At 39.7% G+C, this 27982-nt stretch overlaps 1 protein-coding gene and 1 long non-coding RNA gene across 2 annotated transcripts in view; one reads left to right on the top strand and one right to left on the bottom strand.

Annotated features, from left to right (window-relative positions):
- Nucleotides 1-27982, bottom strand: part of LOC130684657 (uncharacterized) — a 79498-nt gene that overhangs the window by 36002 nt on the left and 15514 nt on the right. The window lies entirely within an intron of this gene.
- PLEKHS1 (pleckstrin homology domain containing S1) lies at nucleotides 939-15907 on the top strand. Its single transcript, XM_036898621.2, is given in 12 exon segments — nucleotides 939-966; nucleotides 6708-6797; nucleotides 6909-7014; nucleotides 7636-7679; nucleotides 7682-7769; nucleotides 9120-9192; nucleotides 10078-10194; nucleotides 11976-12107; nucleotides 14286-14386; nucleotides 14871-14981; nucleotides 14983-15075; nucleotides 15787-15907. Coding segments are annotated over 12 exon segments (1089 nt in total). The 3' UTR covers nucleotides 15893-15907.

Here is a 27982-nt window from a genome sequence, read left to right on the forward strand (position 1 = left end):
GTATATAATTATATATACATACATATATAATTATATATATATATATACACACACATATATATATGCTATGAGCCATTTATGCCTTAGGAGGAAAGAATGAGTTTATGCTGAAAAAAGGGAGGAACCGGGGGGAGGGGGCACAGAATGACTGTAGGGCAGTTGGATGGCAGAGGGCCCTTCGCCATCTCCCTTTTCCCTGGGACTGTCCTGTTCAGTGCTTTCTTCTATTTTGAGTCTTGGTAATTCAAGGTAAAAATTGGTCACCAACACCTCACCTGCCCTGCAGCCCTTTACCCTGTGGGAGTCCCCTTCTCACAGAGGCCCATGCTGGTCATGGGATCGCCAGCAGGGGTGTCCAGAAAGAACTCCACCTCTCAGAGTCGCTCGGCCCCCAGAGTCGGGCAGCCCTGGGAACGGGCCGCTCAGAGACTGAGGCAATTTAGGAACAGAGGCATGCCCCGGCCCTTGCTCTTAGGTTTCCATCTGGAGAAACCAGGTTCCTGGCATGCAGAAGGGCTTATCTTGGGCCTTCTCTCGTCCAGAACTGCTTTGTCAGCTGCATTTGGCCCCTGGCACCCTGCGCCTGCCCTGCTCTCATCCCTCCTCCTCAGCGTTGCTTCTCCCAGGGGATCTCTTGTCAGAGCCACTTAAGGAGAAAGAGCAGAGAAAGTCCAGGGAAGACCCTGTCTCGACCATCCTGGCAACACCCCCACACAACTGCTGCTTGAGCACAAGCTGCCTGGATGTGCCCATATTATCATGGCTACTATCAGCCTTGGGAGCAGAACGGACAGGGGGAGGCTGATAACCCACCTCACCCACATTCGTGGGCACCACCCTGATACGTGGTGATTGAGTGGGTAGTCAGTGAAACACACTGTTTGGAAACTAATGAACAGGTAACCCTTCTTTTTGACAGGCGAGAACAGACAACCATAATGGAAGCCAAGCCTCAGGAGAGTCCAGGTACCCGAGGTTCATACTCTCTGAAAGAAAAGACTTTTTATTGCAAGTGACGAACAGTTGCCATCAAGCCAGCCAGGTCACAGAAGATGGTTTTAGTGGGGATGAGGACTGGCGTTCTAGAACAATGATTCTTGATTTGGGGGAGGTAGCCAGGCTATTGGATCCAGTTAATTATTTTGCAAGAGCTCACTTAACTAGAAATCTGGCATTTTCTGATTGTCATGGACCACTTGCTGCTTGGAGACGGTACTAACAAAAGCCCAGAGAAATCTGGAGACTATTTCATTTTATATGACATTCTTACTTGGAGAAACTGCCTAAATTGTAACCAGGGCTTATTATGGGGGTAGCTCAAAGTGCATTGCTCAAATGCTCAGACTCATATTTACATAGTTCGTTCGAGGCCAGTGGTTAGAACTGCTGAGTTTAAGATGAAACTATTTAGAAACCAAATTATCCAATTCAGTTCAAAATCAAATATTTTTAAATATTTATTGAAAGCACCTATTATTAATAAGTCATTGGGCTTCATATTGAAGAGGCTATACAGGATCATTAATGAGAATCATTGCTCTCAATGAGTTTACAATTTCATTGGGAAATTAAGATAAATATATTTGAGTAGCTTTATTGGGAAGTTAAGATAAACACATACAATCCAGCTATGATAGAAATCATGAAATAAGTGCAAAATGCTATCAGAGTCTGAAGGGAAAAAAGGCATACAAGTAGTTATGGGAATCCAGAGACATTTTATGGAGAAGTCATATGAGACCCTAAAGGATGTGTAGAGTTTTAAAAGGGATTGGAAAAGAGAGCCCATCTCAGAAAAGGATGGCATGAGCAGAAGTAATGAGTGGGTTAGGGGCAGGATGTGTCAGAGAAGAATGGATATAAGGTAGGACAGGAGAAAGTAGTTGAGACTGCAAAAATGTGGCACTATATTGAGCCGGACCTTGACCCCATATGACCAGCCCTTTTGAACACAGGCATAACATGATCAGATGCATGTTGAATTGGTCATATTTTTAAAATAATTTTTGTGGTATAATTGACACACAATAAATTGCTTTAAAGTATACAATTTAAGTTTTGGTATGTGTGTATTCCTGGGAAACTATCATCATAATCAATACAGTGAACATATGCATCATTCCCAAAAGTTTTCTTATGCCTGTTAGTAACCCTTCTCTCTACTACCCAATCCACCTTCCTATTGTTCTGTTTTCTAAGTTCTCTTGTGTTTAGTAGAGTTTACATAAATGAATCATACATTATGCATTATTTTGTCTGGCTTCTTTCACTCAGAATAATTTTTTTGAGATTCATTCATGTTGTTGCATACATCACTTGTTTGACCCTTTTTTTTACTGAGCAATATTCCATTATATAGATGCATCATATTTGCTTATTTCATTTACCTGTTGATGAACACCTAGGTTGCTTCCAGTCTTTGCCTATTATGATGAAAGCCAATATAAACATTTGTATGTAGTATTTCCTAAGATCATGTATTTCTTTACCTAGGAGTAGAACGGCTGGGTTTGGTAAGAGTATGTTTTACTTTTTTTTGAATATATTTTTTTATTTTTTTAAAACTTTATTGAAGTATAATTGGCATACACTTATATGCTGACCTGTTTTAAGTCTATCATTTCATATGTTTTGACATCTGTATACATCTGTAAAACCATCACCAAAATCAAGATGATGAACATATCCATTACCCCATAAGTTTTCTTGTTCCGCCCGACTCCAGCCTTCAGTACACCCATATTTCCCCAGACAACCACTGACCTGCTTTCTATCTCTAAAAATTTCCTTGGGTTTTCTAGAATTTTCTATAAATAGGATCACACATTATGTACATTTTTTGTCTAGCTTCTTTCACTCAGCATAATTCTTTTGAGCTTCATCTATGTTGTTTTACGTATCATGAGTTAATTCCTTTTTATTCCCAAGTAGTATCCCATTGTATGGATGTACTACAATTTGTTAATCCATTTACCTGTTGATAAACATATGGGTTGTTTCCAGTCTTTGTCTATTACAAATAAGCTGCTATGAACATTCATGACAAACTTTTGTATGTGTTTTTTTATCATATATTCCTTTACTCAAGAGTGGAATAGCACTTTAATTTTTTTTCAATTTAAGGAAAAATAAAGCAAACAATTTAGTGGCATTTAGTACAGTCACAGTGTTGTGTGACCATCACTTCTATCAAGTTCCCAAACATTACCATTACTCTCATTAAGCAGTTTCTCTTCCACTCTCCCCCAGCCCCTAGGCCCTCATCAACTGCTAATATGCTTTCTATTTCCATGGATTTATCTATTCTAGATATTTCATATAAATGAAATCTTAAATTATATGAGGCTTTGTGTCTAGCTTCTTTCACTAAGTACTGCTTTATTGGCATGCCACATATTCTGACATGTTATGATTTCATTTTCATTCAGTTCAAAAAAATTATCTAATTTTCTGTGGGTTTCTTCTTTGATCCAAGGGTTATTTGTTTCAGATTTTTTTTGGAGGTTTTTCTGTTATTGATTTTCAGTTTGATTCCATTATGTCCTGAAAACATACTTTGTATGACTTCAAATTTATTGACACTTATTTTATGGTCCTGAATATAATGTCTTGGTAAATGTTGCATGTGTCCTTGAGAAGAGCATGTATTCTGCTGCTGTTCAGTGGAGTGTTCCATAAATATCAATCAGGTCAAGTTGGTTGATAGTGTTTTTCAAGTCTGCTATGTCTTTGTGATTTTCTGCTTGGTTTTTCTATCAATTACTAAGAGAGGTGTGTTGAAATCTGTTACTATAATTATGGATTTGTCTATTTCTTTGGGCAGTTCTGTCAGCTTTTGATTCATGTACATTGAAGCTTTGTTATTAGATGCATAACTGTGTAGGATTATGATATCCTCTTGATTAAAACCCCCTTTATCATTATGAAAAGACCTGCTTTATCCCTGGTAATATATTTTTGCTTTGAAATCTGCATTGGTATTCTTATAGCCCCTCCAGCTTTCTTTTGACTGATGTTATCATAGTATATCTTTTTCTCATGTTTTACTTATAACCTATTTGTGTCTTTACACTTAAAGTGTGTTTCTTACAGGCAGCATATAGTTGAGGCTGGCTTTTTTATCCAATTTGACAATCTCTATGTTTTATTTTATATCATTTAAAATTTAATGTGATTCTTGATATGGTTAGGTTTGAGGCTAACATGCTCTTGTTTTCTATTTGTCTTATTTGTTCTTTTTTTTTCATTTTTTGAATTCATTTAGTATTTTTTGTTTCCATTTTACCTCCCTTCTTGGCTTATTCACTATAACTCTGTTTTGTTGTTTTAGTGGCTGTATTAGGGTTTATAGAATACAGTTTCATCATATTACATACAGTCTATCTTAATACAAATTATATTATACCAATTTACATATAAGAATTTTATAAAAGTGCTCTTCCATTTTCCCTTCCTGGATTTCATGCATTTTACTTATTAGGGTTGCATTTTACTTATATATGTTATAATCTGCAAAATACATTGTTATTATTTTTGTATGAACAATTCATTGAATTTTTTAATGTTTTAAATAATTTAAAGATTATATATTCACATTTGCAGTTACCACTTCAGTGTTCAGTCTTTATTCATTTTTATAAATGCAGATCTCCATCTGGTATCACTGTTTTTCCACCTGAAGGACTTCTTTTAACGTATCTTGTAGTGCACACCTCCTGATGATGGATGCCTACATTTCTGAAAGATGGTTTTACTGCATATAGAGTTCTAGAATGACAGTGTTTTTCTTTCAGTACTTTAAATATGTTTTTCCTGCTGTGTGATTTCTGTTTATTTTTGTTTGTTTATTTGCTCACGTGGTTTCTGGTGAGAAATTCAACATCTTTGTTTTTCCCTCTGTATGCATTAAATCTTTTTTCTTCTCTGGCTCCATTTAAGGATTTTTTTTATCACTGATTTTGAACAGTTTGATTATGATGTGCCTTGGTATAGTTTTCCTCACATATCTTGTGTTTGGCATTCCTGAGCTGCTTGGATCTCTGGGTTTATAGTTTTAAATTTGTAAAATGCTCGGCATTACTTCTTCAAATATTTCTTCTGTCTCCCTGCGTCACTTCAGGGACTCCAATGGCTCGTATATGAGGCCACTTGAAATTCTTCCACAGTGCACCGTTGCTCTTCTAATGTGTTTGGGTTCCTTTTTCACTCTGCGTTTATTCCTACAGTCCCTATTGCTATGCTTTCAGGGGTACTACCAGGTGTGCATTGCTTCATGAGCTCAGATGAACATGGCTAAACTGTCCACTGGGTTAGTTTCCTCGGTGCAAGTTCTGGGGAAAACTGTACCATCAGCACAGTCAAGAAACACCATCAGAACTTTTGTGCCCTGGAGCGGGTCACCGATGTGAATACAAGGGATACCCTGAGTGTTCCAAAACTGGGCTACATCTTCACAGACATTTACTTCAATCTAATTTTCTGCTAAGTCTATGTTAATGTTATCAGAGACTTCTAAGACCAAATTTTCATAAAATCTCTACATCTGCTGAACCCTCTAAACTTAATACCACCAAAGAGCACCTATATTATAGGCAGATTGAAGACTGGTTTATTCTGTCAGTGATAAAGGCTAAACTTTCCTCTATTATTAATAGCCTCTCTTCCATGAGATCTACTGTGGGCCAGGCCCAGGACTGAGAGGTTTCCGTACCTTAACTCCACAGTCCTCAACACAGACCTACGAGGTCAGTGCCATTGTCTCCATTTTACATTTGAGGAAACTGGGGGAAATTTGGTGATTCAAGGTGCTTTAAAAATTTTTTGGTCAGTAAGTAAATCCATGAGTTTATCCAAGGCCACACAACTATTAAATAAAGGAGCTAAAACTTTTTGCTGTATTGTTTTCTTTTTCTTTTTTTCTTTTTTCTTTTTTTCTGAGGGTTTGAGGGTGATGGAGCAGGCAGAGTTGCCGCGGAAGGAGCAGGGGGAGGAAAGGAGAGAAAGGCTGCCTAAGAATTTCTGGACACTAGCATAATAGCCATGTCAGCTCTACTATCTAATCCTGATCCTGATTTCACTTAATAAAGAAGCCCCTACATCTTTAGTAAAGGCTGTCTTTTATAAAGCCATAGGCAAACTAAAACTACAACCTGGATGTGAAAGCAAAATTAAGCTCCTTTTATTTTTTTAATAAATTTTAACAACATGAATGTGTTTCCCTAAATAATGTACATTTTCTTGCAGACATTTTCAAAAATAAAGAAAAAATCAAAAGTACCAAAAAATTTCAACAGTTACAGAGAAGCAGTTAACATTTTGGAAACCTCTTGACTTAACCTCCTTTTCAAGCTGAAGGACAAGGCAGCATTATCTAGTTCCTGTGGCTAATGTTTCAACAGGAATGGAGACAAACCTTTGCTCACAACCGGATAACCAACAAAGTATTCCAGAAACAGAGAGCAAGACAGGTATGAGCTGAATTAAGAAGCTTCCAAATGTCCTCTGAGGGAAGGTCCTGGCCATGGATGAGTAAGAATCACACACTTGGTCCTTTGGGTCCTTTGTTTTCCTGGCCTATTGTAGATGTTTCTTTCCATAACGGAATAATTTGAAGACTCTTCCAGAGAGAAACAGTGTTTTCCAACTGAAGCAGTTCTTTTCAGAAATTTACAGGGAACAAACTGAGTCTATTTGCTTTCTTTTATTAGGCAAACAATTTACATTTTATTATGAAAATGAATTCTGCAAACAAGATTACTTTATTAAATCACCATCTCCTCAGCTTTTCTTCTCTGCTATAAGTATTCATTATGATTTAACAGGCCTCCCACCAGCCTCATGAGCATTTTTTAAATCCTTTCTCTTCCTCTAAGATTTAACTGACATGCAAAATGTTTTCATTTTTCAGGCCTCTTGGAAAAAGCGTCTTTTTAATCTGGCAAAGAGTGGGGAAAAGGGCTTTAGCATTTCCTATTACAAAGACCATCAATGCCGAGGGTCCACTGAAATTGACCAGTACGCATTCAATCAAGAAAATGCTTATAATAACCAAGTTGCATGCAAACTGAAGTTTAAATCATTGACTGAAAGTACCAAAATCTTCACATGTATAATATTTGTTGCTGAAAAGAATCTAAATGGGCAACATTTTGAGTAAAAAATAGCTAAACACTTACTTCATATTGTTATGTGCCTATACATATTATAGTTGATAAATCATTAATAAGTAAGCATTTAGTTACAAAAGATTTGATTTAACTTATGGATGAGCGAGAACAGATGAAAGCATCATTTCATAAACCCAAGATGGACTTTTAAAAAATATTAGGTTGGTTTTTTTTATCTTCTCTTTAAGAAATTACATACCAAAAATATTAGAAAATGTGATAATTTGTGGAACCAAGAATCCAATTGAAATAGAATGTTTTGAATTAACTTTCTGACCAAACAAACTAGTTTTAATCAGTGATGAACCAGATCTAAATTTATTTTTTTTAATTAAAAGACAATTTTCAAATCATTAATCAATCAGATATATAGTTTTATTTAGTCTGAATCCTAATATAAAACGTTAGTCAGTTTTCTTTCTAATTTTGTATTTGCATTTGTTTAATACTTTATATCTATACCTACTAGAAACTCCAGTGTACAAATTAGCATAAGTAGCCATGAAAAAATGCAATCGTTCAGAAGATGTTTGAATGCTACCCTGATGAGGTGATGCCCATCAGAACCACTAAGAGGGAATGCTTCCTCATTGGCTGTGACAGGTAAGTAGTAAGATAGCACAGTGTCTCCTGTGTGCAAAATAAAAAACAAACACATCATTTTAAATCGGTAAGCCATAAACATGTTTTGAACAGAAATTCATGGCGACAACCTTCAACACCATCCTGGTAGGCATTCTTTGTTAAAATACCTTGAAAATGTCACAGTATTCATTTCCTAGGGCTGCCATAGCAAAGCAACACAAACTGGGTGGCCTAGAAATGCATCATCTCACTGTTCTGGAAGCTAGGAGCCCGAAATCAAGGTGTCATAAGGCCATGCTTCCTCTGACGACTCTAGGGAAGATCTGTTCCTGCCTCTCTCCTAATTTCTGGTTGTTCCTTGGCCTGTGGAAGCCTAAGTCCAACCTTCACAAGGCATTGGCTCTGTGTGCATGTGTCTGCATGCAACTTTTCCCTTTTTATAAGGACACTAGTCATAACGGATTCTGAGTCTGCCTTACTCCAGTATGACCTCATTTTAGTTCATTAGATCTGCAACAACCCAACCCGATTTCCACATAAGGTCACATGCTGAAGGACTGGGGACTGGGACTTCAACATATGAATTTGGGGGGGACACAATTAAACCCATAACAGTCACCACCACCCCAGATGCATTCCACAGAAAAGAACCCAATCCACAAACATTTGTGCAAGCTATATATTAGGGAGGAGCTCTGTCCAGCCCTGAAAAGAGTCCAGTTGCTAGGCCTCCTGATGCTAGCAAAGGGCCTCCTGATGCCAGCAAAGGGACCTAATGGATTCTTTACAGATGATTATCTCTGAACAGAGACACTAAGGCTGGGGGAGGAAGCCGGGCAGAGGAGACAGCAAATGCTAAAGCCAAAGATGAAGAACTTAAATCCATTGCCCCCAAAGCAAAAGCTTTCTTTTAAGTTGTCATGAGTGCCAACAGAAAAGATGTGATTTCTATAAATCTGTTCAAACGCATTCTTCATAAACACATGCACGCCCGAAAGGGAGGCACACCTGGATAGCTATGCAAAAGCAGCACTGACAGGTTAAGGCGTTCACTTAAGAGCACAAAAGCAATCATTGCCAAAGCCCAAAGCTCCCCACCCCATGATTAGTTCTGCTGTTTTCTACCTTTCTTCCCATTTTTCTGAGCTTTCCTCACAGAAGCAGCATGAGGGTTGATTCTAGTGTACGAGTGTGGAGGTGGTGAAGAACCAGTGGGTCACTTAAGCTCCTTAAGAAAATGTCCTTATTTCCTAGTACCTTCTCCCACCCTCTGTTCCAAACCTAATAAAATAATTCTTCTCTAATTCAAAAGGAGCACCAGGTGCTATTATTGCCACATGCCAGCTGCAAGTTTATTCCTATCAACAGGGAGAAGATTAAAGACTGGGTCTCCTTCATGTCATCATCCTGCCGGGATGTAAAAGCAGCCCAGAATACAGAGGTGACTCTATTATCACTAATAAAATAACAGGGCACCTGAATGCAGTCCTCTTTCACAAAGAAACAACGATAGCTTTTTTCCCCCCTTCTTAGCAACTGGCATTAGCAAGGAATAAGTAAGTGAGAAAATGTTCGTTTCTGTTATTTTTATTATTAACAATAGGAAAAAATACTTCTTCTGTGTTTTGCAAGAGACCCAAAATACAGAGACTTCAGAATTTTATTTATTAGGGTGGGAGGAGTGAAAGTTAACTGTCGCTTTTTTTAATAGTAGCTGAAACTATCGTGTTTTCCATCATTGTTATTCAAGGTACATAACAGCTACTTTTTAAATAACTAAGTCTAAGGTGGTTTCTATAAAAATGCTTTCCACGTATCTTATATACTCAATATAATGTCTCTTCAATGTAAGGACTAGCAGCTTTAAGTTTTTAATTTACTTCTTAAGAACCTTTGCTAATTTACACAAGTCCTTTCTTAGGGCAAACCTTTATAAATGAAACATTGGTCTCTAGTTTTGACATGTTTTCTAGATTGTTCTAGGCTACAACAAAAGTAGAGGTCAAGAAGGAGGGGAAAACAAGGTGTGTCCACAAGTAGACACAAACGATTAGAGCAAAGGAATGGGGTGCGAAGAGACATAGAGTTGAGATGATAGGTTGAAGGAAAGCTCAGGACATCTCTGAGGGCGAGGCTGAGCGTCCGCAAGGGTTTGGAAGCAGGAAAGAGACAAGATCTCTTCAGGTTTTAGTGAGAGAATGCTGGCCAGCAGTATAAATGCCGGTGGTGAAAGACTGGAGGCAGGGAGCCCGTTACGAGGCTGTTCCTTCATTGCAGGCAAGAGATCACCTGTGCCCTCATTCCCATATGCCTTTTCAATAAGTAGGAGAAACTCTCATTGGTTGATAAAAAGCCCTCTTCAGACCCCAGCCCTCTCTGCCATCCTTGCAGAGCACTGGAGGCTGTCAGCTCTACCATACCAGGAAATAGTCTTCCAGACGTGGTAATGAGGCTTACCCCTCTCTCTCAGGTTGCCATAACTAGGTGTCAATTGATGCTTCAAAAGTCTTGTATCTGACAGTGTATCTGACAACATCCTCAAAACCTAACCCACCATACGAATAATTCTTAGCTCTAGTATTTATGTCATGTTTGGTCTGTTTCTCGTACTGCAGATGATCCTTCCTGTTGCCCAGCCTATCCCTAAATATATTCATTCATTTTGGAGATGCTCCTCAACATGCATCTGGGCATGTTGGGTGGGGATCCCACCAGCTAAACAAGCCTGGCTGGCAATCTTCTCTTGCCTTTCACACACAGGGCACATATTGCCTCTGTAAAAAGATTCCCAAAACACCACTTGATCTTCTGCCATCCGTCTGTATTCCTGAGGCAAAATCAGAGTTCCTATTAATTTCCTTCATTTATCCATATTAGTCATGCTTCTCTGTATGTATGCATGTGTAGGAGACTTCATCTTCATTTCTAATAAAGTCCTTTTGAGGAAAAAAATACATCTGCCCCTTGAAAGTGACTTGTAATTGTACTGTCAGCTTTTATGGGTTTGCAATCTTCTCAATTTTGGGTATTATTAAGAACCAGGCAGAGTGGTTTCTTTTCTTCCATGGGTACTATTTTGTCCTTCAGAGATGTGACCATTGACTTTCCCTTCTCCCCAGGTACCAGGTATTTCTTCATATGTCACAGCCTCCTGTTTTATCTCATTGGGAGCTCGCCAACTATTTTAAAAGCTTTTCGTGGCATGTCAAGTTCACCAGGCCACACACCTCATTTGGTGTTCGTAGGAAAGGTCTAGGAAATGGGAGCAACTCTTTTCAGTAAATACCTCTTATTTATCACTCATGATACCCCTTCTCCCTAAAGATAACGGTACTGGCCATCTTGTCTTTTCACACCATGTATTCCAATCCAGGGATTTTTCAATCAGCCCCAGTTAAGAGCACCGTCTACCTTGTTTGGATTTTATTGTTGTTGTTCTTGTTGAAATTAAGTAGGCACCCCTCCTCATCCCCAACACAGCATGATCTGGCTCTGCGAGCTTAGAGCTCAAAAAATGAACACAACTCAAATACATCTATGTTTTAAAAATCACTTTCTTACAAGGACTTCCTAGAGAATATTCAAAAACCCCTGCTCTAAGGCATTGTTCTTGGAAGAATTAAATTGTACTTATACCAATTTTCCTGCCATGCAAAGCAGCTACTTTAGTACAGTATCTAGTATCTACTGGGGAGGGAAGGCAGTAATTGGTTGAACCTAGATCACCTTGAAGCCTATAATTCATAGTATCACATGACCAACACTACCAAATTGCATTGCTATGGAAACAATAGAAGGACATGAGCAGAACACAAAAGAAGAATATTGAGCAGAGCGAGAAAGGGGCAGTGCCTTGATCTGAGCTAATTACCTTCTCAGGTGGCACTGGATGAAAACTAGAAAAAAGATGGGGGTGGGAAAGTCAGTGGCGGAGCTGTGTGACTTAGAATATCACCCACTGGAGAGAACCACTTGTTCTGAGTTACATGTCTCAGTGTTAGAGAAAAACCTGGGAGATGGGCTTGTGTTTTTACATCATCAGTGGTGACCCAGACTCAAGAGGCAAGTCTAAGTTGTACGGGTCCCTGGATGTGACCTTGGAAGATCCTCTGATCTTCTAAACCCAGTTCATTTATTATGACTTTTCCAGAAAGTATGTAGTTTAGTTTTGTCTCTTGCAAAGAAGAAGAAAAACATTAATTCTGTCTTCATCTCTTTATTCAGCATTTATTGGGAAAAAGTTCTTCAGGACTCAGGCAAGCTCATCTACCATATGACTTCTCTTCAGAGACCACTCAAGCTACAGAGGAAGAGAGTCACTGTATTAGCCCTAGAAGCATTCTTTCAGAGATAACCATTCCATCCATTAATTATTCATTCCTTCTGCAACTGTTTACTGAGTGCCTGCCATGCATTATTCCTGAGGCACTAGGCTGGGTTCAGTGGAAAACTGAGGTGAATCAGGACAAAAGGAATGTGTTCGCAGTGTTGACACCTGACTAGGAGCCAACCGTGGAACAGGACAGATTGGAGTCCACGCTGAAGAGAGATGCTTATAAAGTGCCCAGATTGCACAAAGGGTGGGAGGTGGAAGAGCTGACCTCCAGACAGAAGGCCAGAGAAGATCCTGTGGAGATGATATTCAACCCCCACTTAATGGGTAAAATGTGGACTTGGGAGTTGATTTGGGAATCTTTCTGCATTCTGGGCAGAAACAATATGAGCAAAGGTCCTTGGGTGATAAACTGTGTGGAATGTACCAGCCAATATATTGATCATTTGGAAGCCCCTACTGAGTACCTTTTATATACTAGGTTCTATACTGTACTAGACATTATGGCTGTAAGAAAGGACCCAGTATTGCTCCTGCCCACATTGCTCACCCTCTTACCAGTTACCACATGGTAATGCTACACAAGAGGCATGGCCAAAGAGCTCTGGAAGCAATAGAAAAAGGACAGATTTTCTCTCTCCACTGGAGTCAGAGAAGGCTTCAGTGATGAAGTGGCATATATATATATACATGTGTGTGTGTGTGTGTGTGCTGAGTAGTTTAGTTGGGCTACAATCTCAAGTGAGTGACTGACATAGTGGGGACATGAGGGTACAGAAAAAAGGGCTGGTCATGATGGGTCTTGCATGCCAAACAGACTGCAGTTTTTAGGCAGCACAAGGGGCAATGAAGGCTTCTGGGTTGAGAAGTGGCAAAACCTGAATTATCTTCCAGTACAATTAACCCAGCAACTGTATTTGAGATGGGTGATAGAAAGAAAAGAAATGGAAATGAAAGGTAGAAAGACAAAATTGGGAGGGACAGCGCTGCAACATTTCTTAGACTAGGGGTTTCTACAAAGTGGTGACATGTCCACACAGAAGAAGCATTCTGGGGTCAAATAAGTTCTAGAAAGAACAAATTAAAGTAAGTTAAACAAGCTTCTAACTTCTTAACTGCAGAGTTCTCAGAGCCTGTAGTATGCAGTGGGGCATCATAAATAGCCAAACAGGATACAACACACAGTATTTCCCAAGCTCATATGCCCACACAACACTTCTTTCACCAAAAATAGTTGAATGCCAGTGTTCTCTGGAACACGGTGATGGCAACCAACCAATCACGACAGTCCAACAACCAGGTTGTACTGAGCGTTGGTTACATGCCTGGCATTTGGTACATACTTCATGAGATGCCAAGTCTAGTAAGGCAGATAAAACCAAGCTTGAAGATATTTTTTAAAAGACACCTACCCCACCAGAAAAATTAAGTACAAAACTGCAATTGAAGTTCAGAGAGGGGAGAGGTTGTCAGTGGCTAAGGGGTCAGAGCTGCTATGGGACCTCAGGCAAAGCCTGAACACAACCTCATGAGGCAGAAGAGAACAGGGGCGTTCCAGGTGAAGAAAAAGCATGAAAACTGCTACTAGAAGAGAACTATGTGTAGGGCGGAAAACCTGGCTGGACCAGAAGGAAGTGTCCCAGTGATGGGTTAACGATCAATTTGTTAGGTAAGCAATTGAAAGTCTTTAAGGTTTTTGAGCAAGCATTGCCTTAAATGACTCAAATAATTCCAAGGAGCTAGTTTGAGAGCCTCCTGAGGGCAGTATTTTCTAGAACCCTTACCATTCCTTGAAGCAACTTGACTGCCTGGGAACAAAGAAGTCTGAGGCCAGTTCTGCAAAATGCCAGAGTCTTTGACCCAACCAGGTGACATGATTCTACAGTAACACTGGTTGGGAAAAAAGAGTTCATGTCATTAAGTGATGTAACACTTAATGTGTAATGAAACAGAAAAATAACTAGCAGTTTAGTCCAATACAACACTTGTGTCAGGAACATGGGGAACCCAGGAGAAAAAAGCAGACTTTGGGTCAGCCAGAAGTTTCCTGGTTCAGTCTCCCAGAATGAGCACCATGTTCCTGCAATGGTGGATGTAGTTACTATTTCAGGGCCCTGAGCCCTCATGTAAGGGATGAAAAGGTACCTGCCTTATTGATAGACTTGCATCCTTACATCTATTCCTCTCATCTATAGCTGGACCATGTTTCTGCTTCCAGTGATTCTAGTGAATCCATTGAACCTGGTAGTGCAGACCAGGTCTCCAAGAGAATTGAGCACTATTACATGTCAATGAAATCTTGGTATGTAACACTGACATATTTTTTAAATTGACTTTAGCTAATGTATTGTTATAGAACAATACTGTTGATATATGAGTACAAAAGCACTACCATAGACCAAGCTCAACACATTATTCAGTAATCTAAAACCAAGAAAAAGTAAGAATAGTTCCTCTACCCACAGAAAACCATTTAGTGACATCCTCGGGACATTTTCTGTCTTCTGGGGACGTTATTTTCTATTTTGCATCTACGCCTCTCACACTCTCACTCCTGTCCCCCGAACCTTCCCGTGTAAAGAGTTATTTTGATCCCGTAGCCATTTTTAGAAGGGAAGTTTATTGGATTTGATTCTAACTGTGGCTGTGACTCTGACAGTTGGACATGCTTCAAGACATTGTTAGTTTTCACATAGCTGTTCACTACTTAAATCTCATTCACACACCATGGAAAGTTGTAAATAGACATGCTAAAAAAGGGTTCATGTTAACTTCTTATATTCTAGTTTTTTCGAAGAGACATCCCATGAGTCTGCTGATAGCAAAGAGGAATCACAGAATCTTCCAGAGACCCAGAATGGGAGGCTTTCCCTGCAGGAACAAGGTTCAGGAACTGACTCGTCTTTCACCTGCCAATGCAGAAGCACCGACCATGGATGACAAAAAGGAGTCGGCCTCACTGACTGTTGTGCAATTGTCTATATTAAACAAATAAAGTTCTAACTGCTAAAACTTTATGTGCCGTTAGAGAAAGGCAGGCTTCCCTCATTACTCAGGATTCAAATTAAAGGAGTTCCTAAAAGTCTCCCAGTCAGCCCAGAATCTGACCAGCTTCCCCTTCTCCCTGATGTGATGGCCAAGCACAGTCAAGTCATAGAGCTAAAAGCAAAGCAGCTCCCTGAGCTGTGGGGTGGCATTTTCAAATATTTTTTGAAATTCTCCCTTGGCTAGACTTTCAGGTCCTGGAACTTTGGATCACACAGATCTAGGTAGCATGTCACCCAGCTTTTCCTGTTAAAATTATGGGCATGCAAATCTTAGGAGGTTTGTTTACAGACCAGGAGGGAGATGTTTAGGCTTTCAGTAAGGCCAAGAGCATTTGATGAAACTGTTCTTAATTTTAACTCTTTTCAGGATGATCTCTGGAATCATTTCCAGTGGAGAAATGTGCTAACTGACATGATATATAATCAAGTTAGTCCATTTGTGACTCCTATACCATTGTCTACCATCCACTAGACATCCCAAGAGGGGTTGGGCATTAATAAGTAACTTACATTCATATTATTTTCCAAATGTTTTGGTCAATCTCCAGCTAGAAAATACCATCTCAGAGGTGGGAAGCCAAAATCTACTCAGAAAGTATGTGCAGAGCCAGAGAGAGTTGCATCATATGACTTTTACAAGTATCTTATCTCATAGTAACGTCCCTGATGAAAGCCATGGGCAGGAACTCAATGTGTTCCTTTCTTCTCCTGACATCATAAATTATTTTCCTCTCACAGAACCTGCAGGACAGATATGGTAGGTCGGAGATGTGAGGATTCATGATTCTAAATGGGGTGTACGAAGAGTACAATTTCATCTCGAAATGCTGTGTATGGCAAAAGCTGTTCAGCAGAGCTTAGACTGTTGCATCCCAAAAGGTCTTTGAGTGAGGCAGGAATAAGATATTGATGTATGGGAGTGTCAGCCAGGAGGTGGGTGGGTATACGAGGACCCAAAAGTCCAGTGAACAGCAAATTTCTGATTTTTTGAAGGCAAGGAAAAATGGGCAAGAATATGTATGGCCCAGGGAAATTATTTCCAATCAATGAGCAAAGAGTATTTTGATTACACAATCACCTTGTTGGTTAGACAAATTGTGTTATCCCTGCTATCTACATGGGAAACCCACTAAGAATGATTAAGTGTCTAAGATGTGTGACTAGTTAATGGCAAAGTAAAAACTCATTTGTTCATGAATTCACTCACTCCCATTTATTGAACACCGACTGTATGCTGGATACTGTGCTGTCCTACAGTAGCAAAAACAGCCTCAGCCTGAGCTTAAGGAGCTTCCAGATTAGTGGATGAAACAAGCATGTTATGGGCTAGTTACAATACAGTGTGTGCCCTAGATAGCAGCCCAGGGCCACAGGAGCATAGAGAATGGAGTAAATCTGCTTAAGGGAGGCCTGAAAGGTGTCTCAGAGGAGTCTTTGGCTTGGGTTTTAAAGACTAGGTAGATGTTTGCTTGGTGGAAAAGAGACAGCTTTCAGGTGCCCCGAACAACTGTCTGGTAACTATAGTATCTCCTTTGTCAAAGATTCACACTGGGACCAAGGTTTGATATAATCTTCTGAACTCTTTTGAAAGTTACTAAATGATGCACTGACCCCAAAATCCAGGCATCAGCTCCAAAGCCAAGAAAAGAATTTTCGCTCGGGAGCAGAGCCAGGAATTCTACCTGGGTGTTACTGACTGCAGCCTTTCTAGATTGTGAAGCCAGTTGCCTGGAAGGGAACAAGAGCACTTCTGGGCTCCTTCTGCCTGCCCACTTTTGGTTGGATAACAGATACTATTGAGAAATCTGAGGGTTCACCAATGTGATTATCTGGAAGATAAAAAAATTCCCCTACTTTCCTACATTCCTGACTTCTTCTTCGTGTTAAAATGGATGGCCAGTTCTTTTTAAAAATTCAAATAGCTGGCCCCTGGAAGGGAAGATGGGAGAATGTGGAACAAAAGCAAAGGGGAGATGGGAAACCACAGTTTTAGAGCATTTGGACCAATCAGACCTACTTTCCTTCCTGTTAGGCTACAGTTGAGAGAAAAGGGAGGCTGGGGTGGGGATGGGTAGGGACCATGAAAAGAGAGATGTGTGATTTTAAAAGGAGGGGAGAAGGGATGAATGGGAACAGGGAGGAGATGCCAGATGGCAGGAAAAGCATGATTCTGTCTGGGGTTGTTCCTGGCTGGGGTTCTCATTTGGATTCTCTAGCTTCAAGACGCTTTTTAATTCTTGGTACAACTGGGCCCATCCAGGCACCATTCACGCTCTCTGGTATCAGCCTTAAAAGCCTTAAAATGCCAGTAGATGCCAGAGAATAAAAACCCATCTTCCATCTGAAATACAAGTCATCCTGGCTTCCTCTGGCCCAGATATTATAGCTCATTGCAGGATTTTCTTCAAAACCAGCTTCAGAGGGTGTGCATGAGGACAGACCAAGAACAAATAATCCTAAGGACAATGTTTAGCCACTTGAGTTTTAGAAAGTAAAACCATTGGCCGGATCCCAAATTCAGAGAAATACCATACCATAGCCTGTAGGTGCCCCTTAAAATACCAAGGTGTTGTACCTTTATACCTGGATAAGTCTGGACTGCAGAGGACACTGAAGAGGAGTCTGGCCATTCAGGAGGGTCAGCTGAAAGGAGCTGGAAGGTAGCAATGCAGGACCCACCTCAGCAGAGCCAGGCTGGGCCCTGGACTCTGTACTGGACTCTGCTACTCGCTGCTGTGTGATAGGAGCAAGTCAGTGCACCTCTCTGAATTTCTGCATCTGCATCTAAACTATTCGCTCTGCCTATTGAATTGAGGATATTAAGAGGCCCAGGTGGGTTAATGATTATGGAACACTGTGACAATATAAGGCCTTATTATCTCAGACTTTGCCCAGACACCACAGACAGAGATGGGTAAGTTCCTCAGATAAAACAGTGTGTTCTGTGAAGTCGTACTGCACACAACCCGCCTTTGTTTGGGACTGTCCAATTGGAAATACTCATTCCAGGAAGGCAAGATTCCTGAGAGAGATGTGATACCGTGTCAGCCTTCCCAAACACATCCTGCGCATAGTCCAGAACGCTGAGACAGAGTGGCCTCTTGGGTTCAATAATTACCTTGTTTTCTTAAAGACCCAGGAACTATTTTAGTAGAAGCAGTTTTAGGTCATATCCAGCAAAGATTTGTTTGCTCTGCAAGTAATAAGAGAACTACTTAGCAGTTCTAAGTTTGAATGGTTGATGTACTAACTAACAGATCCTGGAAGGCCCCCAAAATCAAATCATTTTTTCATAAATACAGAAACGAAGGCAGACAACTAAAGGACTAATCAAAATCCATGAATGTTAATGCAAACACGGGCTTCAGAGAATATATCTTAACCTGTTGTTATTTTGTGTGGGGAGAAAAATCAAGGCCTCAAATGTTCAATAATACATTTCCTTTATGACACCCAATTTCATAGCTGTTTAGTGACAGAACCAAGAATCTAAAACCCGCTCTGTTTGTGGTAAGCATCTAGTAGTGTATATTATTATCAAGTCACCATGTTGTATATCTGCAACCAATATTGCATATCAACTTTATTCTGATAAATAAATAAAACCAGCTCTGAGAAACAGACAGCCTGATCTTCATTTTGTGTTTGAGTTTGGATTTGAAAAGGCTTTCAGCACAAACGACCAACTATATTTGAAGAAACATTCAAAAACAGTTCATTTTCTGCTACCTAGCTTATGCCGAAAGTATAACAATTTCTCATTTGACCTACTGTTTCTTTTTCACACTGGACTGGAGTTGACTGCTTTTTTTCCCAGCTTTATTGAGATGGAATTGACATGTGGCATATTGGTTTAAGGTGTACAACATAATGATTTGAGATAGGCATTTTGACCTAGTGTTTCTACTTCTAGAAATTTATCCTACAGAAATACACGGTACACAAAGACATATTTTTTTCAAATGTTTACTGTAGCACTGCAGCATCATTTGTAATAATAGAAAAATTCTTTGAGGATTGATTAATTATGATGACTTCATAAAACTGAACAGTCTCCAAATGCTAAAAGTTCTGCATATATGGTTACGGAACGATGTTCACAACATACTGTGAATGAAAAAAAGCAAGTGATAGGAGGTATAAAATCATTCCATTTTTGTGGAAATAAATTATTTGTGTGTAAGTATCCATTTTTATAAAATTTCCCCAACCGTGATTAGGGAGAGAAATGCCTTACTTCACTGGGTTGTTAAAGGTTTAAATGGATGATGTTTGTCAGTCCCCTGGCACCTATGCTTGATATATACTAAGCACTCAATAAATGTTAATTATGCTGCTGACAATACTTTTTATTAAGTCTAGAAAAACATACATCGAATTATTAATAGAATCATCCCTGAGAAGCATGATCAGGGTTGACCATGAGAGACATTTCTGTAATGTTTGAATTCCTTTCTTTTTTTTGCAGTATGTCACTTTTATAATGAAAAATAAATACAAGTGTGGAAAATTAATGTATTTATGTTATAAATATATTCATGTATATTTTTATATACATTATATATATATGTATACACATATATATTTTTTTAAACCTCCAGAAGTAAGAAAGTAAACCACCTCACTGAAGGCAAATTAGAAGCCATCTAGGTAAAACTGTCTGGAAACCAACAATGTGGGCAGATATATGGCTTTGAAGCCCCAAATCCTTCCCTCTTTTGTTCATAAGCCTACATCACAGGGCCAATAAAAGCTAAAATGAGAGAGATGGACAAACTGCAGCCACCTGACCCTTCAGCCTCCTCATTGATAGGAGTTCATCCTTTACATGGCTCACAAAAGTGCTGGGAGGGGAACCCAGAACTCCCGGCCCCCAGTGCATGCTCCTCCCAGCACTCCACAGCGAGGGCAGCAAGCCAGCGCCTGGCCCTTTCCTACTTCCAGAATATCCTGCTGCAGCAGAATCTGCATTCTATTGACCGCTCCGGGGAATTCTGCTGCAGGCAGACTGGGAGCGTCACTCACAGGGTAAGAGTGATGGACCCAGCTGTCCCTGCAAGGGATGGCCCTGCTCTGGGCATGTTCCTGGAGGGAAGGAGATGATGAGAACGGATTAGAAGCCATTCTTGGCCCTCACAACCACGCTTGAATGTGCTGCAGCTCTTCAGTCTTGCTGGAGAAGAAACCAGAGCCCAGAAATGTGAAGAGGCTTCCCGGGGCCACCCCGGCTCCCAGATCAACACCTTTTGTGCACCTGCGCTACTTTTCAGCAGGACACTGGCAGGTGCTACTCCCCAGCAGCCCCCTCTTCCAATGCCTCTAGAATATGCCTCAGAGGGAGTCTATAGCTTTCCATTTTGTTCTCCCTGCTGAGGATGTGAAATATTCAGAATGAAATCTAAATAGCAGCTGGTAAGATATGCAATGAATGTGCTGGGCCAGATATATCCATCCTGACTTGAAGCTGCTGACATATCATCATACATTCCAGAAAGGCATTCATCATTACGTAGAGAATGAACCACTGTATGCTTACATATATGTACATGTGTGTGTATGTGCATATGTATATGTGTGTGCAAAGAGAGAGCTAAAATGAGAGAGAGACTGAGAAAAAGAAGACAGGTAGGGAATAATATATTAATTATTTTTAATTATAAATGTAAATATATAATATAATTTATAAATGTGATCATAATTATTAATTATTAATAATTCTAAGAAGCTGAAAAACCACAATGTCCTCTCCAACTCTTTCTCTTCAGGGCTTATGCCAAGTGACTTTCCCTTGGGATGATAAGGAGAATTTAAAGTATCATAAACAGTCCCCAGGGAGAGGGCTTTCAGATTCAGAACCTGGATTAACTCAGTTCTTTAGCGAAGTTGAATTTACAGATATGCAAGAAATGTGTTTTATTGGAAAATGCTCTTGAAAATGTTAGTGTTCATGAAATCTTTGTCTAATGGTCAAGGATCAGGAAGAATCTTGGGAATCATTCTCAAGTCTGGGTAGGTTGTTCTGGAAAACTAAGGGTTTTACTTGAACTTTGCACTCATACTACTGGACTCTGGAGCTGCAAGCTCCCTTCAGTAGCCACTAAACACATGTGACTTAAAATTCAAACTAATTCAAATTAAATAAAATTTAAAATTTGGCATTTCAATTGCATTAGACACATTTGAAGGGTTCAGCAGCCCCATACGACAAGAGGCTGAGGTACTGGACAGAACAGCTATAGAATACTTTCCTCATCACAGACAGTTCTAGTGGACAGCACTGCTCTGGAATGTGAGACCCCCATAAGGGGAACAATTCACATATGCCTTGCTCGCCACCACATTCCTGGCATGTAATACAATGCATCACTCATGACAGGTACTCAATAAACACATATTGAAAGAAGGAATCACTAAATTTGGGATTAAATACTAATTCATAAGCATTATTCTATTTGATTATTCAAATAAAATATTCACAGCAATGATTCTGATGGCATTTCTTTTTGGGTACGAGGTCAGATCTAATCAATTTAAAAGCCAATATATGTACGTTTTTAGTGTAAGCTGTTTTCTCAACAATTAACAGGTGTTTTGAAGAAGTCACTATTGACTGGGACAGCTGTTGTAGAAATACAAGATCTAAAAATCTTTACCAAGAGCTTGTGACATGGTGATAAAGAGAAAAATGACCATACTGTGGTCTTCTGTTTACCTGATGTCATTTGAGTAGGCACTATTCTATAAATTTAATTTAGGGAGTACGTTAATCATAATCTTTCTAAAATTTGTTAACACTTTCTTGCCTTTTTAAACTCTTTCTACTCAAGGTCATGGTCATGGACATTATTTCTTCACCACACCCTAACTATTTCCTAAGGAGTGCTGAGATAGGGAGACTATTTCCCCTATTCCAAATGATCCTGGACTGCTTTTGTTTATGCTGTGAGCTGGGAAAGCAGATGATAGTTTGTTTACGTGCACGTACACTAAGAGTTCATGGGCTCTGATTGTGGGCAGAGGAGAGTTTATGACTAAAGCTCATTAGTGTTTAGTGCAGGGGTTTGGTGGCATTGATTTGGGGTGGTCCCTTATTTTGATAGTGGTGTTGGTGGTACTGTCATTTGCGAGTCTCTTGATTCTCAAGCGTGTTCTAAATAGGTGAGACCACCAGAAAAAGGGTGGCCAAGTAAAGTTACTCCCTAAGTAAAATTAGAGAACAATCAGCTACCAAACTGTGTGGTGATAGAGGAGTTCAGAGAGGAAAGAAATCATGGGGGAATGGGGTGTTAATCAGGACTACTATTCAGTGAGTACATGCTACTGAATCCTACTCCAGCCTTGTAAAACCAGGACTATCACCCACTCCACATTTTGGATGGGGAAACTAAAGCACAGAGAACTGAATCACTCGCTCTAGGCTCTGACCTGTACATGACAATACCAGAATTTAAACCAGACAGGTTGGCTTTGGAGGCCACAAGCCAAATTTGCTGTCACACTGAAAACTTTGTGCAGGAGGAGGAGGTGACTTGAGGTCTGGAAGAAGATAATCCACAAACGGCAGTGATGCAGACAGAAGCGAGCATGGAGCGTGCTTTCCAAGTGAAACCAGGAATGTGTGAAATGACTCAGCTTTTTCATACAGCTCCGATTTCGATAAAATCCATTCATCTTCTGGACCTCTTGCCCAGGAGAACCATAAAAGTCCACACCATTTGTTCCAGGGACCAGGAAATTCTCTGGAGGAGCCTCTTATGACTGGTTAGCATGTTTTGCAATCCCTTCTTTAAGGTGTCCATCTGGCTTCATTTAACATTCAAGTTAACAAGCAGTTAATGCAGTGCTTCAGTGACAAAGGCTAATATGAGGCTGGTCCTTTGGACAGGAAGTAAGAAATAAAGAACCCTTGACTTTGCAAACCTTATCATCAAGTGGGGTTAATACAATCAGGTACATAGATAACTACAAGGCAAGTCCAGATATCCTAAGTCCTTTGTTAAAGTTCAAATTCAGTGTTAAAGACTTGAAGACTAATCCTATTTAGTTGGTTTGGGAAAGCTTCATAGGAAAGGTGACTTTTATATATTTATAATAATTATTTATTTTTTTGCAGTGTATAGGGGTCTGAATTTTACATCTGGAAGAGTTAATACAATTCGCTTGATCTTCTAGAACAGGCCAACCCCCAATGCATAGCGATCACAATATAATTGGCAGGTCCAAAGATGTTCTCAAAGACCTGTAGAATTCCTTAATCCTCAAGTAATTCAAACCCTTTGAATTGTCACCATCAGCACTTTTTGAGCACCTTTTGGGTTTAGGGCACTATGCCAAGCACTGGTGATATTAACACAAATAAAATATATTACCTCAGGAAGGTGATAGCCTAAAAATTGCTTAGGGGTAAACATTTCCCAAGTGGAATTGAAATATATGTTCACACAAAAACTTGTACATGAATATTCATAGCAGCATTATTTAAAATAGTCAACAAGTGGCAATGTCCATCAATTGAAATACAGATAAGTGAAATGTGTTATGTCCATACAATGGAGTATCATTGAGCCACAAAAAAGAATGAAGTGCTGAGACAGGCTACAGCATGGATGAACCTTGAAATCAGTGCTAAGTGAAAGAAACCAGACTTAAAAGGTCACATGTCATTTGATTCTGTTCTGAAACATCCAGAAAAGAGGCAAATTCATACAGATAGAAAGTAGATTAATGGTTGCCAAAGGAAGGGGGAAGGGAAAATGGGAGTGACTGCCATGGATATAGGGTTTCTTTTTGGGGCGGTGAAAATGTTTCAAAATTGCATAGTACTGATGGTTGTATGACTCTGTGGATATATTAAAAACCACTGAATTTAACACCTTTAAAAGGTAAATTATGATATGTAAACTATAAAAGGTAAATTTTATGGTATGTAAATGATATCAGTAAAACACATAAAACAAAAAATTCAGTCATACACTCTGAACTAGGGTAGAGATGTTGGATATCAAGGCGTTCCTGCACCGCAGGGATAGGCCTCATTTATACTTGATGAGGAGCAAAGGCAGGAGCAGCCTTCCCCAGGACTGGTTAAGCAGCCTTTTCTTAAACATTACTTCATGTGAAGATGGTAAGAGTGTCCCTGTGTAAACAACAGTTGATTGACTGATTAACCATAATTTTTAACTCCTTTATAGGTGATATTCTTACTACCATCAAATCTTAAAATAAAAGTACCACAAGGACCATGGAGCCGATGTAAGGGTTCATTTATACCAAGGTATAAATGACTATACTAGTCTTACTTTAGATAGAAGGATGGCAAGAAAAGACAAGACAGCATTCAGTGCCTAGAAGGGCAGGATATACAGAGCTAGGCTACAGAAAGAGAGGACAGATACCAATGAATCATCCAAGACAAATAACATATTTCTCAACTTTTCAATAGCTAAGTGTATTGCCAATGGATTTCAGCCCCAGGCAAGTTCACTATGGATTCAATGAGACTGAGGAATGACAGTGGAACATTCTGGGGTAAAAGGGTTTATTACCTGGCTTGTTCTCCTGTTGACAGGTTGAGGACTAGAATTACATCCGCATCCAACAGTCTGCAGGTCTGTAATCCTCCTTGTCTCTGCCTCCGCCCAGAGCCCTGGGCAGAGCTCTTTATATAGTGACTCAGTCAATAATAACTTATTGCCTACAGGTGTGGAAGCAGTGGCCTAGCAGCAGTCCAGTTACATCATCAGGTAGTTTAGGTTCAGGTGAGGATCCTGGCCATAGGAACTTCAATATTCCCTACACTAAGTAGCTATTGATATTGGCTAAAGTGGCCAGAAATTATATTCCCTACTATAAAGGGAACTCCTATAAGCCAGTCTTATAGGAACTGCTGAGAAAACATACTTGCTATTTTTGCTCAGTCATATTTAGGACTGGCAGGATTTCTTGTGTTCCAAAGGAAGGTAAAACCTTGATCAAATGTTTCTTGCCTGATGTGCAAATCTGACCCTGTTTCTGAAAAACTGTCTTGCAATCCCATTATGTTGCCACAAAAATGTCACACAAAATTTAACACCATGTAAAAAGGTCTTCACGAAACCTCAACAATGACCAAATCTTGAGAGCCCAGCTAGGAGATCAGAAGCTCTAGCAATGAGCTAAGGGCTTGAACTCAAGAAGAGGGAGATTTACGGAGAAATTGGTCTTAACCAATTACAGATGGCTGACAAGATGCTGCCAGCTCAAATCAGCCTAGATGCTGTAATCCAGCTTTTCTTTTAATTAATATCTCACACTTCCAAACAAAGTGGGTGAAATTGCAAATTGCTCTGCCAGGATTCCTCTCAGCTTACGTAAGCCACACTTGAGCTGGGCTGTGGATTTATTAGGCAGTGCTGTGAACATTTTTAATGCACTATTTATTTACTGAGCTATATAAATAGAGTTGATAGTAGTGTCACCCTCAGTTCAGGAAAGATGCTTCTCTTCATATGGTCTTATGTTGTCTTAGGCCTTTGCACATTATTCATTATCTTCAGAGTGTTTTCACATCCACAGTCTTCCCCCACCCCCACAGTCTTTCTCTCCCAATTTGCTGCATTTGAAAGCATAGATGACGATCCAGATCATTAAAACTCTATCTGAATTGCTTGACTGATTCCCTGTGATATAGGAATTAGGGGAAAATAAGAGTGAAACAAATCACAGTGCCATGAGCACTTTTAATATAATACAATATATTTGTTATCTCACACAAGTCCATGGATTGTTTGCAAGCAAAGCCATAGCTTGGTCACTTATGTATTGTTAGGTTTTAAGAGTGCTCAGAATAATAGATGCATAGCAAATTGAAGTGAAATATGATGTTAACATCTCATAATGCACAGCCTTCCCTGAAATGCAGCTACAATACCCACAGTATGGCAAACCTCCACTTGGTTTTAGTTACAAAGACGAATTCTTAGGGCTGTACAGTTTGGAGAGTCTTGGGACAATAGAGTCCTAATATTTGTCATTACCCTAATTCCTCCACTTTGCCCCTGAGTCAATAAAAAAGTGTGTTGATTTTTTTACCAGTGCTGCTGTATACAGGCACAGAGTTTAAAAGCTACAGCAGATGCCTTGTAAGTCTGAATGTAGAAAGGAAAAGGCTGGGTCCAATTTGTTTGAGCATCTATTCAACAATGTAGGCACCACACAGGGGGCTTTATGTACATTATTCCATTTTATCTTCTAAACAACATGTCAAGGTAATTGCTATCATTTTACAGATGAAACCCTTCATTTTATAGATGAGGGAAATGAAGCTCAGAGAGGGTAATTGTCCCAAGGTCACAGATTCAAACTCAGGTCGGCCTGGCTCTGAAGCCCATGTGTCCATATGAGGCATGGTATTTGGAGTCCAACTGAGCTGTCATTTAGTTGCTGTTTGATCTTGGCCTCGAACATTCATTGACCTCTTGGGCCTCAGTTACTGCATCTGTAAAATAGGAATAATATTACCTTTTTTTGACATATGATAATCTAATCTTTTAGGGAACACTTTCAACCCTCAGTCCTATTCTAAATCTATGCAGGGAGATATGACTAATTACCATGAAACAAGTATTGCAAAACTTAATAAAGAATGTATTTAAGTGCTAGAATCTACCAAACAATAAATGATGCAGGAATTCAGAAGAAGAGAACATGCATACAAGCTAAGGCCCAAGGCCCCTTAGAATAGACTAGGACTAAATGGGGAATAGGAGGAATAAATAATGTTTGGAAAGAGGAGGGAGAGAGCAGACTGAGCAAAGGGAGAGAGTTTAAAATGATGACAGTGAAAAGGCCACTGCATATAAAGATAACAAAACTATCATTTATTGTGTGTTTACTCTACAGCTGAAAGTGTGCCAAGCATTTTGTAAGCATTATTTCATTTAGTCCTGACAACAGTCTTCTGAGCTTAGCTGCTTGATTATCCCCATTCTACTGGTGGGAAAACTAAGGAGCAGAGAGGTGAGAGGTGAAGTTATTTACCCAGGGCCACATAGTTATTAAGTTGTAGACCCCAGAGTCTGACTCCATGCTCCTGACTAAGTAGGAAAGTTGGTGCACGTTGGAGAAGCTTGGGAGGGGAATATGGAAAGCCAGTTTTTTTTGACATATGATAATCTAATTTTCTGTCATCCCTGGGATTACCATTTGTTATTATTTCACTATGTTTAACCAAGGGCACTAAGTTTTTTTATTATTGTTATAATTTCAAGACTCATATCTCATGTACCTATTGATGTTTTCCCCTCTGTCTCTTTCTTTGAGGCCCTTAACTCTCTGCTCTTGTCTTTAAGCTCTTTAATATATTCTTTCTATACTGTGTCAAAGAATTTCTAGGTTAGAGGTTCTGGTTCTATTACATATTTTTTAGTCCTTATACTCCAAGCAGTTTAAGAATTTAAAGCTAGATCTCTAGTATAGAAATGACATGATGTAAGAAGTCACTTTCTCACTGCCCTGCACAAAATGGAAAAACCAAAAGCCATGACTATGTGTCTTCAGGGTTAAGAAGTATTCTGGCTGCAAATCAAACCTTTGCTTATTGGCCCTTTTCAGAAAGAACCATTCTTTAGATGACCACCTCAGAAGGAAGCATTCACACCCGCTTTTATTCACTTGCAGTAGCAAAGACTCACTCGGCCCCTTCACCCACCTTCACGGCAGAAATGTGCTTCCAAGGCTGGTCCCCAGCTCTGGGAGGGAGTCTGGACCCAGAGCGCATGGTAGGAGGCAATCACTTGGAAATCCGGTGACCATTAGGCTAAGTTTCTACTGTTACACCCTGAACTGACTTTCTCAAGATGCCAGCTTTATAA

The sequence above is a fragment of the Manis pentadactyla genome, chromosome 8 (assembly GCF_030020395.1).
Source record: "Manis pentadactyla isolate mManPen7 chromosome 8, mManPen7.hap1, whole genome shotgun sequence".
NCBI lineage: Eukaryota > Metazoa > Chordata > Mammalia > Pholidota > Manidae > Manis > Manis pentadactyla.